This window comes from Oryzias melastigma, unplaced genomic scaffold (assembly GCF_002922805.2).
Source record: "Oryzias melastigma strain HK-1 unplaced genomic scaffold, ASM292280v2 sc00625, whole genome shotgun sequence".
Lineage (NCBI taxonomy): Eukaryota > Metazoa > Chordata > Actinopteri > Beloniformes > Adrianichthyidae > Oryzias > Oryzias melastigma.
In genome coordinates this window covers 1-9,538 of record NW_023417217.1, presented here as the reverse complement: position 1 = coordinate 9,538, position 9,538 = coordinate 1, and the positions used below count along the sequence as shown (strand labels likewise).

Here is a 9,538-nt window from a genome sequence, read left to right as displayed (position 1 = left end):
AGTAATGTAACTATGGGGGAGTAATGTAACTATGGGGGAGTAATGTAACTATAATGGAGTGATGTAACTATAGTAGAGTAGTGTAATTATGGTGGAGTAATGTAACTATGGGGGGTAATGTAACTATGGTGGAGTAATGTAACTATGGGGGATAATGTAACTACGGTGGATTAATGTAACTATATTGGAGTAATGTAACTATTGTGAAGTCATACACATTTGTGCTTTCTTTTAGGCTTCCCCTACGCTGGTTGTTGACTCTCACGTTGGGAACAGCAGCAGTGGAACAAACTATGACTGCAATCCTGTTACCACTGGGGTAAATGGAGACACAACTCTGCAAAGACACATTTACAAACAGGAAGTTGCTGTTGAAAGTTTACTTTTCAAAACTAAATTATTAATTTTTCATTTTTTTAAATGTGTGGAGATCTTTTTCGCTCCTAAAATCTCTCTTGTCTCTCCTTCTGTTCTTAACTGGGTCAGAAAATCGTCTGTATGTGAGAACTGGACCGAGCAAAGGAACGTCACCCATAGAAAATGCCTTACTTCCAACTCCAACAAAATGAAATCAATTCACTCGGTCCAGTTCTCATGGACAGTTTTTTGAGTCTTCATAGCTCAATGATCCAAACAGAAACCGTTCTTCCTGACTGATCTTTTTTTTTTCTTTGAACATATTTCATGTTATGCAGGCCTTAGACCTTTTTAGATAATCTAAAAGCAACGTGACTGACAATAAAACTACTAGTATTTTCTATAGAAAAGAAATCGACAGAATCTGAATTCTGTTTCTGTTTCAAACAGGAAGTGATCAAGTTGATGATTTTTTTCTTAAATTGTAGCGCTACAACACAAATACGTTCTCAAAATGATTCCTGGTTTGTGTAAATCAAAACAAGAAGCTGCAGCATTTGCACTGAGAACTGTGTGTTTGCAGGCCGTACTGCTGGCTGACATCCTCCCAACGCTCTTCATCAAGCTTCTAGCTCCGTTTTTCATCCACAAAGTGCCTTATGGGTAAGCCGAGTTAAAAGGAGTCATATGCCAGTTTCAAATTCACAGAAACATTCAATAAAAACTTTATTTTTTTATAGTTGGACATCGCATGATGCTGGATAATTGATGTGTGAAGCTGAACCAGCTTTTATTGATGCTCTTCTCTTCTAGATTCCGAGTGTTGTTCTGTGTCTTCATGACAGTAGCAAGTTTCCTGCTGGTGTCCTTTTCCTCTGCAGTATGGCAAAGCATTCTGGGTAAGCTGACAGATAAACTGTAACATCTTCAGCCTTGCTTTCGTTTCCTCTTTTATCTCCTCTGAGCTTCTGTGGTTTGACACAGAAACCAGAGGCTTTTTCACTAGTCCAGATAGAATCAAGTTTGATATTTTCTCTTAATCTTACTCAACCTTCAAGTCCTGCATAATAACCGATAAGTCATGAAAAGTGATGGTTAGATTGAGCTTAATAAATATCCTAAAATCTTAAAAACTGTTTCTATTTGTTGGAAAAAAGTGGACTGTTTAAAGCAGAGTTTGACAGACGAACCCAGTGAGGGTCAGAGCAGGATCCAGTTGTGTTTGAATTGGGTTTCAGTGCAGAAAGAAGGACTCTCCTTGCTTCTTGGTGATCCTCTGTAGTTCAGGGGATGAAACCAAATCTTTGCAAAGTCATTCCAAACATCGGCAGTGTTGGGAATCTTACTTTTAAAAAGTAACTAGTTACATTTATGAGTTACATTTCTCTAAAAGTGAATGAGTTAGTTGCTCTGCAGAAAGTGCAGTTCAGTCAGATTCATCTTTCTATTGTTGTTTTTGCAGGAGTGATCTTTGCCAGCTTTGGTGCAGGACTGGGAGAACTGTCCTTCCTCTCGCTCTCTGTCTTCTTCAACAGGTAAACTCAAAGCATCTCCTGGAAGCAGGAGCTTAACTTCTGTTACTGAATTCTCATCCTGATTCTGAGCTGTCAGCTCTGGTTTGAGTCTAAGCGGACAGGAAAGAGACAGGAAAAACAAAATGCTGTTCTAAGACAATAGGACCTGTCAGTCACTGAAACAAGACGGTGTCAAAGTCAAGGCCCGGGGGCCGGATCCGGCCCTATCCGGCCCTCCAGATCATTTTATTTTATTATTATTGATGACCCGATGTTATCTTGTGCTCATTTCTAACTAGTAATTTTGACAAAATATATTTTATGGAGAGTAAAATATTGAAGATTATTTAAGGTTTAATTTGATTTATTCTGGAATAATATTCCTGCCTTTTTATTGTTCAGAATTATGTTAAAAAGTTACTGTTTTAAAGTTTTTCAAAATTGGTATTCTGCTAGCTTTTTGGACTATTTTGGAATTTACTAAGATTTTTTTAGGCTATTTTGGAGTTCAGCTGATATTTCAGTTTAGCGATTTTTTTCAGCTACATGCTAGCTGTTTTGGCTACGTTTTTACTTTTTTTATTTTTTTAGGCTAATTTACCATTTAGCTAAAATTTTAGTGGCCTTCAGCTTCAGTGTTTTTAGCTACCAATTTTAGCATCTTCATCTATCATCACTATCATCTTCAGCGGTCAAATTCAGCTTACAGCATTCACACTAGCATTATCACAGGTAATGATATATATCTAGTTCATAATTATGTTACGTTTTAAAAATGTAGTTTTAGAGTGTTCAATAAATGTTCAGCCGGTGACCTAAGGTGTGTTTTGGATTTAGACTTCTAGTGTGATTGAGTTTGACACTCCTGATCTATATTCACAGAAAAATTAGCAATGCTTTGCTTTCATTCTGGTTTAGGGAGGGGCCACTTATTCCAGTTCTCATATACAGTCAGTGGTTCATTGGAGTGTTTTAAGAAGTGATCAAACAAACACAGGGAATCACCCGTTCTTGCGTCCCATGGGCTCTCTAACATCGTTTCCCGCCTGTCCCAGGAACGTCCTGGAGGGCTGGGGCTCAGGAACCGGAGGTGCTGGAGTTGCGGGGGCTCTCCTTTATTCAGGCCTCATCCAAGCTGGCCTGTCTCCCCGGGTGACCGTGCTGGTTATGCTGGTGGTCCCATTTTCCATGCTCATCAGGTAAGAGGACATAAACCTGCGCAGGTTCAAGTTTGTTGAAGGTCTTGCCCCCGCCCCCACCCCCCACACACACACCTCAAATCAGCACCAAAATACAATGGAAATCACACAGTTAATCTTTGTGTTTCGGACCAGCTACTGGTGCCTGCTGGTTCCTCCACCTTCACTGCCTCAGTGGAGCAGGAAGGAGGTCCCATATGCAGCTTTGGGCTCAGAGGAGGATCAAGTGGAGGAGTCAGAGGAGGAGGAGGAGTCAGAGGAGGAGGAGGAGTCAGAGGAGGAGGAGGAGAGATCACCAGCAGGTAAAAGTTACAGGCTCACATGACAAACACACGCCTAACTACAAATGAACGTTAAAAATGCTTCTGTGAAAGCAGCCATAAGCTTAAATGTATCTTCTAAAGATGAATTAATTATGCTAATCAAGCTAAAAGAATAGACAGAGCAGCAAGGTTTCAAATGACCTACAGTTATTTTCAGAAATGTAATCAACACTTAAAAATTTAAGAAGAACTAACGCTGTGTCTGAATTCCCTTTCTACTCCCTAAATACTGAACTGACAAACAGGAAGTCCCACAAGTCTGCGTATGTAGGAGACATAAGCCTTCATACATTTATGCTTCGAATATTTCTTATTATTTCAGATACCCCAGAGAATGCATTTGAATAAAGAGCAAAACTGCATTCATATAGAGCATATTAATGGTTTATGTTAAGATACATTTATTTTTCTGATGAATGGAGGCTTCTGGGACACACTATAGTTTGGGATTATCCAGTGACCAGGATTTTAATGTAATGAGGAAGCTCACAGTTTAACAAATGTGATGTCACCCATTTGTCATACATTTTAGAAAGACTGTATGAATTGTGTTCTGATGACGAAGCTTACAGGATTGTTAAAAAGTACATTTAAATTAGTCATAGAAATATTTTTTAGGGTTGTGACAGCTTTTTAAATATGCGTTTCTGTGTTTTTCATGGATTTGTTTTAGCTTGATTGGAGCTGCTTCACTCCTGTGTTTTTTTCTCACAGGATCCAAACAAAGATTAAAAAAACAGACGTGTCCCTTTAATAACTTTCTACAAATACAAAACATTGTTGAACTCAAAGCGTGGTTGCTATAGACTGAATCAGGCTTTTAAAATGGAACGCAGCTTCAGCTTCATGGTTCAGCAGTTGATGCTTTTTAAAAAAGGCCGTTTTATTCAGATGCATGTTTGCTGCTTTATCTCTACAGGATAACGGTTTCGCTTTGATAAAAACATTTCAGAGATAATCGCTTTACCTTCCCATCACTCGTGTGGTCAAAGAGTCATGCTGGGTTTGGCAATCGAGGTTTAAAAAACGTTTATCTCATTAGCTCTGTCTTCCTGGACCCCTGATGTCTCAGAGTGGAGGTTGGTCTCCTCTGAATGTCTGTGAGATGAGGTGATGGAGATGAGGACACGGCAGTCCAGTCAGGAAAACCTTTCTATGAGACGTGTGACGCTTCCACAACAGCTCCTCTCTTTTATTGAGTGATTGCTCAGTAAGCATTCACACTATAGTGATTCTCCTGATCCTTTCTGTATGTTTTTTAGCACGTAAAACTCAATCACACTTTCAGATTTTTCATCAATCTTGGTATCAAAATGTTCATCTCGTTCAGAACATTACTGCTTGTATTTTGGTATTTATAAACTTTATAGTTTTTGAAATATTGAGCCAAATATGCCCCATAGAAAATGAATGAGAAAGTCTTCAAATTTAAAAGTTTTAAGTAGATTAACATCAAGCCTTTAAATATATTCATGTTATATGTTTTCATCTTTTAGAGTCATTTTCAAAAAAAAAAAAAATTGGAGTTTAGCTAATATTTTAGCAACATGCTAAAATTTTTGGCTAATTTAGATTATTGAGGAATTTTAGGCTATTCCAGAGTTTAGCTATTGTGAATCTACTAAGGTTTTTGGGGCAAATTTGGAGTTTAGCTCATATTTAAGGAACATGTTAAATATTTTTGCAAAATTGGCATGTTTGAGGGATTTTTAAGCAGTTTGGTGAACTTGTGTGCTCTTTCATAGTCTTTTAGCAAATTTAGCATTTTACAAATAGCTTTGGCATTTGCAGCAAATTCCTTCAGCAAATAAAGTAAATTGCGTCACCATTTTCAGCAAAAGGTTTCAGCATCTTCATACTTTCAGCTAAAAGCATTCACACTAGCATTATCACAGGTAATGCAACTCTTCTAGTCCCTTGTTGGCCTCCTCTCCTGCTGCATGGAGCTGTTTGTTTGTTATGGAGAAAGCTCTCAGACGTGTTGTCTCCTCTGAATGTCACAGTGGACAGAAGCTCGGGATCGTTCATCTGCAGGGAGAAGATGCAGGTCATCAAGGTGAGTATCCGCCTCCCGCTGCAGCGTGTCACATCCTCCCGTGCTGACTGTGCTGCCTCTGAGCAGGGCTTGTTGAAGTTCATGTTTCCACTGGGGCTGGTCTACTTCGCTGAGTACTTCATCAACCAGGGTTTGGTGAGTCTGCATCGCCACTCTGTCCTGATTCAACAAACCAAACCGCACTTACTGTCACCAAGCCAAGATGGACAAATGTTTCTCTGTGTTTTTCAGATGGAACTCCTGTTTTTTCCAAACTTTTTCCTCTCTCATGCTGATCAGTATCGCTGGTGAGTGAACCACCAAGTCTTTGGAAAGAGAACTGATCCTCTAGGTATTTGACGACCTGCGTTTCTTTCCCTCTGTGTTCAGGTACCAGACGACGTACCAGTTCGGCGTGTTTTTTTCTCGATCCTCTCTTCGCTGTGTGAAGATCCGCCGACTCTGGATCCTCACTTCCCTGCAGGTGAGGATGTTCTCAGGAATGTGATAAAAACATTCCACATAATTAAGTTAGAAACCAGCTGTAAGTGGAGTTGTGTGGACCACATACCTGCCCCCCCTTGAGCCACCTTACCCCCCGAGAAGCTCAAAGGTGCAGCAAGATAGAAGGATTGTGAAAATACGATGGCTGCAGTCTGTCTGCTGCAGGACGGAGTGACAGCACCTCATGATTAATAGAAGTGTGTAAACATTCTGCCAGAAAGAATCTGCTGGCTTTAACAATAACACCAACCGCAGAAATGACTGTATGCACAATCACACCCAAAAAGTACATTTCATGTCACAGATGAGACCTTTAGCACTAAAAATGTTTAGGTCACGAGCCGAACAGAATAAACATTTATTGAACACAATAAAACTACATTTTTTAAACTTTAAACCTGTAACTTCTTAACATAATTATGAACTAGATATATAGTATTACCTGTGATAATGCTAGTGTGAATGCTGGAAGATGAATTTAGCCACTGAAGATTCTGAAATTGATAGTTAAAAACGCTGAAGGTGAAAGGAATATTATTCCAGAATAAATCAACTTAAACCTTAAATAACTTTCAATATTTTACTCTCCATTAAAATATATTTATATATTATATATTGTCAAAATTATACAAGTTAGAAATAAGCACAAGATAACATCGGGCCATTAATAACAATAAAATAAAATGATCTGGAGGGCCGGATAGAATTACCTGGAGGGCCGGATCCGGCCCCTGGGCCTTGACTCTGACACGTGCATCAAATGAACAGAGTGGGAGCTTCAGTCTAGACTTTCCTTTGAAATGCTTCTTATATAAAGTTCTTTTCGTTTTTCTCATGATTTGAAGTTCAGCTTTGTCTTAACTGGTCATATTTTCCTTCTAAAGCGGTTCTGTGTTTCTGTAATCCTCCTAGAATTGTTCTGCGTTTCCTTTTTGTCAGCAGAATGATTCCTGATATCTTTATGTCTTTATTGGAGAAGCCTGAGGAACTTTGTAGTAAAGGTCTGGTTGAACATCGACCTCACCGTCTTGGTCCTCACTAAGCTGGTTTCCGAGAGTAGCCGGTCATCCAGCTGTGCTGTGTCTGCAGTGGCTGAATGCAGGATTTCTGCTGCTGGCTGTGAGGTTCCAGTTCCTGCCCAACGCCTGGCTGGTGTTGGTCATCATCTTCTACGAGGGTCTGCTGGGGGGAGCTGCTTATGTCAACACATTCCACTTCATCAGCAAGGAGGTTTGTCGTGTGTGTCCGTGGGTTGTGATGAATCAACTTGTGTTTTTGATGACCGGCCGTTGTTTGATTCCAAGGAACTGAGAATGACATAAAGCAACTTTTATGAACAGATCAAGAGGAAAAAATGAGCAAAATCTACAAAGAAAACTACAAACTTAAGACATAGTTTGCTTCAGAAACGTTCACTTTTTTTAATTGATTTATGAAACCTTTCATTGCAGTTATTTACTTAAGATGGAAATACTGGGCAGACTTTCAGCTGTCAGTGGAAGGTTACTCATTGGAAACTAGTTTCCTTAGCATGTCCTGACCTGAAACAACTGAACATGGACACAAAGGCTGCATGAGCAGATCTTCAGGCTTCCACGTCGTTCATTTGTCTGATAACGCACACATCATTAGGCATTATCTGACAGTTTGATTGACAGCAATTCAAAAGGAGAATGACTCAGGAAAAAATAAAATAAAATGACTTCTTATTACATTTGTTCTCTTTCATAAGAAAAATGCCACACATAGATTTTAAAAACTCAAAAAACAGGATTTTCATTGGAGGGGGACTTTTATCTTTAATTAGACCGTTTTTTCTTACCTAACACAATATTTTTAAATAGAAGTTTAATTTGTGACGATGACAAACACGTTTGATTTGGAGAAACTGGAAAGTTTTTTTTGACTCATGTTATTTACATCAAATCTTTGTAGTCTTAAAACTTGTTTTAGTTCCATTAGCAGATTTTTTTCACTTTATAATAAGGAAAAACTCTTGTATTGTATGTTTGAACTTGTTTTGAGACAAAAATAATATTTAATATTTGCTTTCAAAAACGTTTTTTGTGTTTTTTATTTTTTTTAATTTGCGAACAAACATTTTTAGATTCGTAGTGCCTCATCTTGCTTTTGCTCTATCTTTGATTTTGCGTTCAACATTAGGTGTGTTTGAGATGACCCAGCGGCTGCAGGCGGGGCGGGGAAAGGCGCCTGAGATGAAGGCGGATAGTGAGACTGAACGAGAACAAGGAGTTGGGGGACGTCCTTAACATTGGTTGAATTTTAAAATTCCACTTCTTCTAGAATGATCTGTGCTGTTGTGTATTTTGTATTATTTTTAACATCTGTCAGAGGAAAACAGATTAAAAAAATAGCCGCTGGATGAATTTCATGTGCAATGTCCCAAATAAATAAACAATATAGAAATTCCCATGCAGGCGATCTGCGCAGCGCCGGGTCCACCTCGATCATCTCTAACACGCTTAATGTTGAACGCAAAATCAAAGATGGAGCGAAAGCGAGATGAGGCACTACGCATCTAAAAACGTTTGATCACAAACATTTTTTTATAAAAAAATAAAAGTTTGCCAATGCAAAAATATTTTTTGCAAGCAAAACAAAAGTTAGCAAAAAAGTTTCTGATGCCAATATTAAATATTTTATTTGCAATACTTAACATTTTGTTTGCAACTTAGAAATTGTTTTTGCTTGCAAAGTAGTGGCACAAAAATCCCTCCAGATGAACAGATCATCTGTGCACGTTGGAAAAAGCCGAGCGCCGTTGTGAACTCACTCCGTCCTTCCATTGACAGAAATGTTTGTGATGCTTTGATCCTCCAACAGCAGCTTCACCCTGACCTGCCAAATTCCAGCTGTTCTCAGGATCCAGACACATCTGAGCGCAGAAATCTGACTCTCAGAGTGGGATCAGTGTCACCACCTGCCCTGTTGGCCTGTTTCCATGCGCTCCTCCTGACTCCTGTCTTCTCCTCCACAGACTGAAAGCAGACACAGAGAGTTCGCCATGGCAGCTGCCAGCGTGGGAGACAGCTTTGGCATAGCGCTGGCTGCATGTGCAGCTTTTTTTGTCCACAGATACTTCTGTTCTCTGTGATGGAGCAGAACGACCAGCGATCAGAATGTGGGAGAAGAAATACACCTCCACAAACATGAGGACTTCTTAAAGTGGTTTAACCAACCAGAACTGTGAGAGAAGCAGAAACCACCGCAGACAACAGACCCTTTTCACCGTGACGTCAGACAAAATGGCAACAGGGCCTGAAATGTGAATTGTTTCTTCTGGTTTACTGCTTTAGAGCGGCAAAGCTGACAGCTGAACGATGTTCAACACAGTTTTACATCAATAATGAAAGGTAACCTAACCTGTTTCAACAGAAAAATGATCCATATTTATTTTATGAATGTCCTGCTGAACTGTATTTTCATTTCCTGTCTTGGATCGTTTACAAATCTAAATACAAATTTGAATAATCCTTCATTTGAGGTTCCATTGAAAATATTGACCTTTCATTTGAGCAGATATTATTCTAACGGTTTCTGTTTTGCTTGATTTAATTCATACATCAAAAACTGATAGAAATTCAT

General features: G+C 39.1%; 1 protein-coding gene across 4 annotated transcripts in view; it reads left to right on the top strand.

Annotated features, from left to right (window-relative positions):
* The window catches only part of cln3 (CLN3 lysosomal/endosomal transmembrane protein, battenin), a 12,478-nt gene extending 2,952 nt beyond the window's left edge, over nucleotides 1-9,526 (top strand). For 2 of the 4 annotated variants that reach the window (XM_036211131.1, XM_024263328.2), the window contains 12 exons: nucleotides 236-319; nucleotides 941-1,020; nucleotides 1,171-1,256; nucleotides 1,820-1,892; nucleotides 2,927-3,070; nucleotides 3,206-3,372; nucleotides 5,397-5,449; nucleotides 5,516-5,584; nucleotides 5,681-5,736; nucleotides 5,819-5,912; nucleotides 7,022-7,162; nucleotides 8,931-9,526. In XM_036211131.1, the coding sequence (XP_036067024.1) occupies nucleotides 236-319; nucleotides 941-1,020; nucleotides 1,171-1,256; nucleotides 1,820-1,892; nucleotides 2,927-3,070; nucleotides 3,206-3,372; nucleotides 5,397-5,449; nucleotides 5,516-5,584; nucleotides 5,681-5,736; nucleotides 5,819-5,912; nucleotides 7,022-7,162; nucleotides 8,931-9,047 (1,164 nt within the window). In that variant the 3' untranslated portion in view covers nucleotides 9,048-9,526. Of the gene's footprint in view, nucleotides 1-235; nucleotides 320-940; nucleotides 1,021-1,170; nucleotides 1,257-1,819; nucleotides 1,893-2,926; nucleotides 3,071-3,205; nucleotides 3,373-5,396; nucleotides 5,450-5,515; nucleotides 5,585-5,680; nucleotides 5,737-5,818; nucleotides 5,913-6,871; nucleotides 6,934-7,021; nucleotides 7,163-8,930 lie in introns of those variants that run through there. The other 2 variants (XM_024263330.2, XM_024263329.2) reach the window with 2 other exon arrangements.
* The last annotated feature ends 12 nt before the right edge of the window (nucleotides 9,527-9,538 follow it).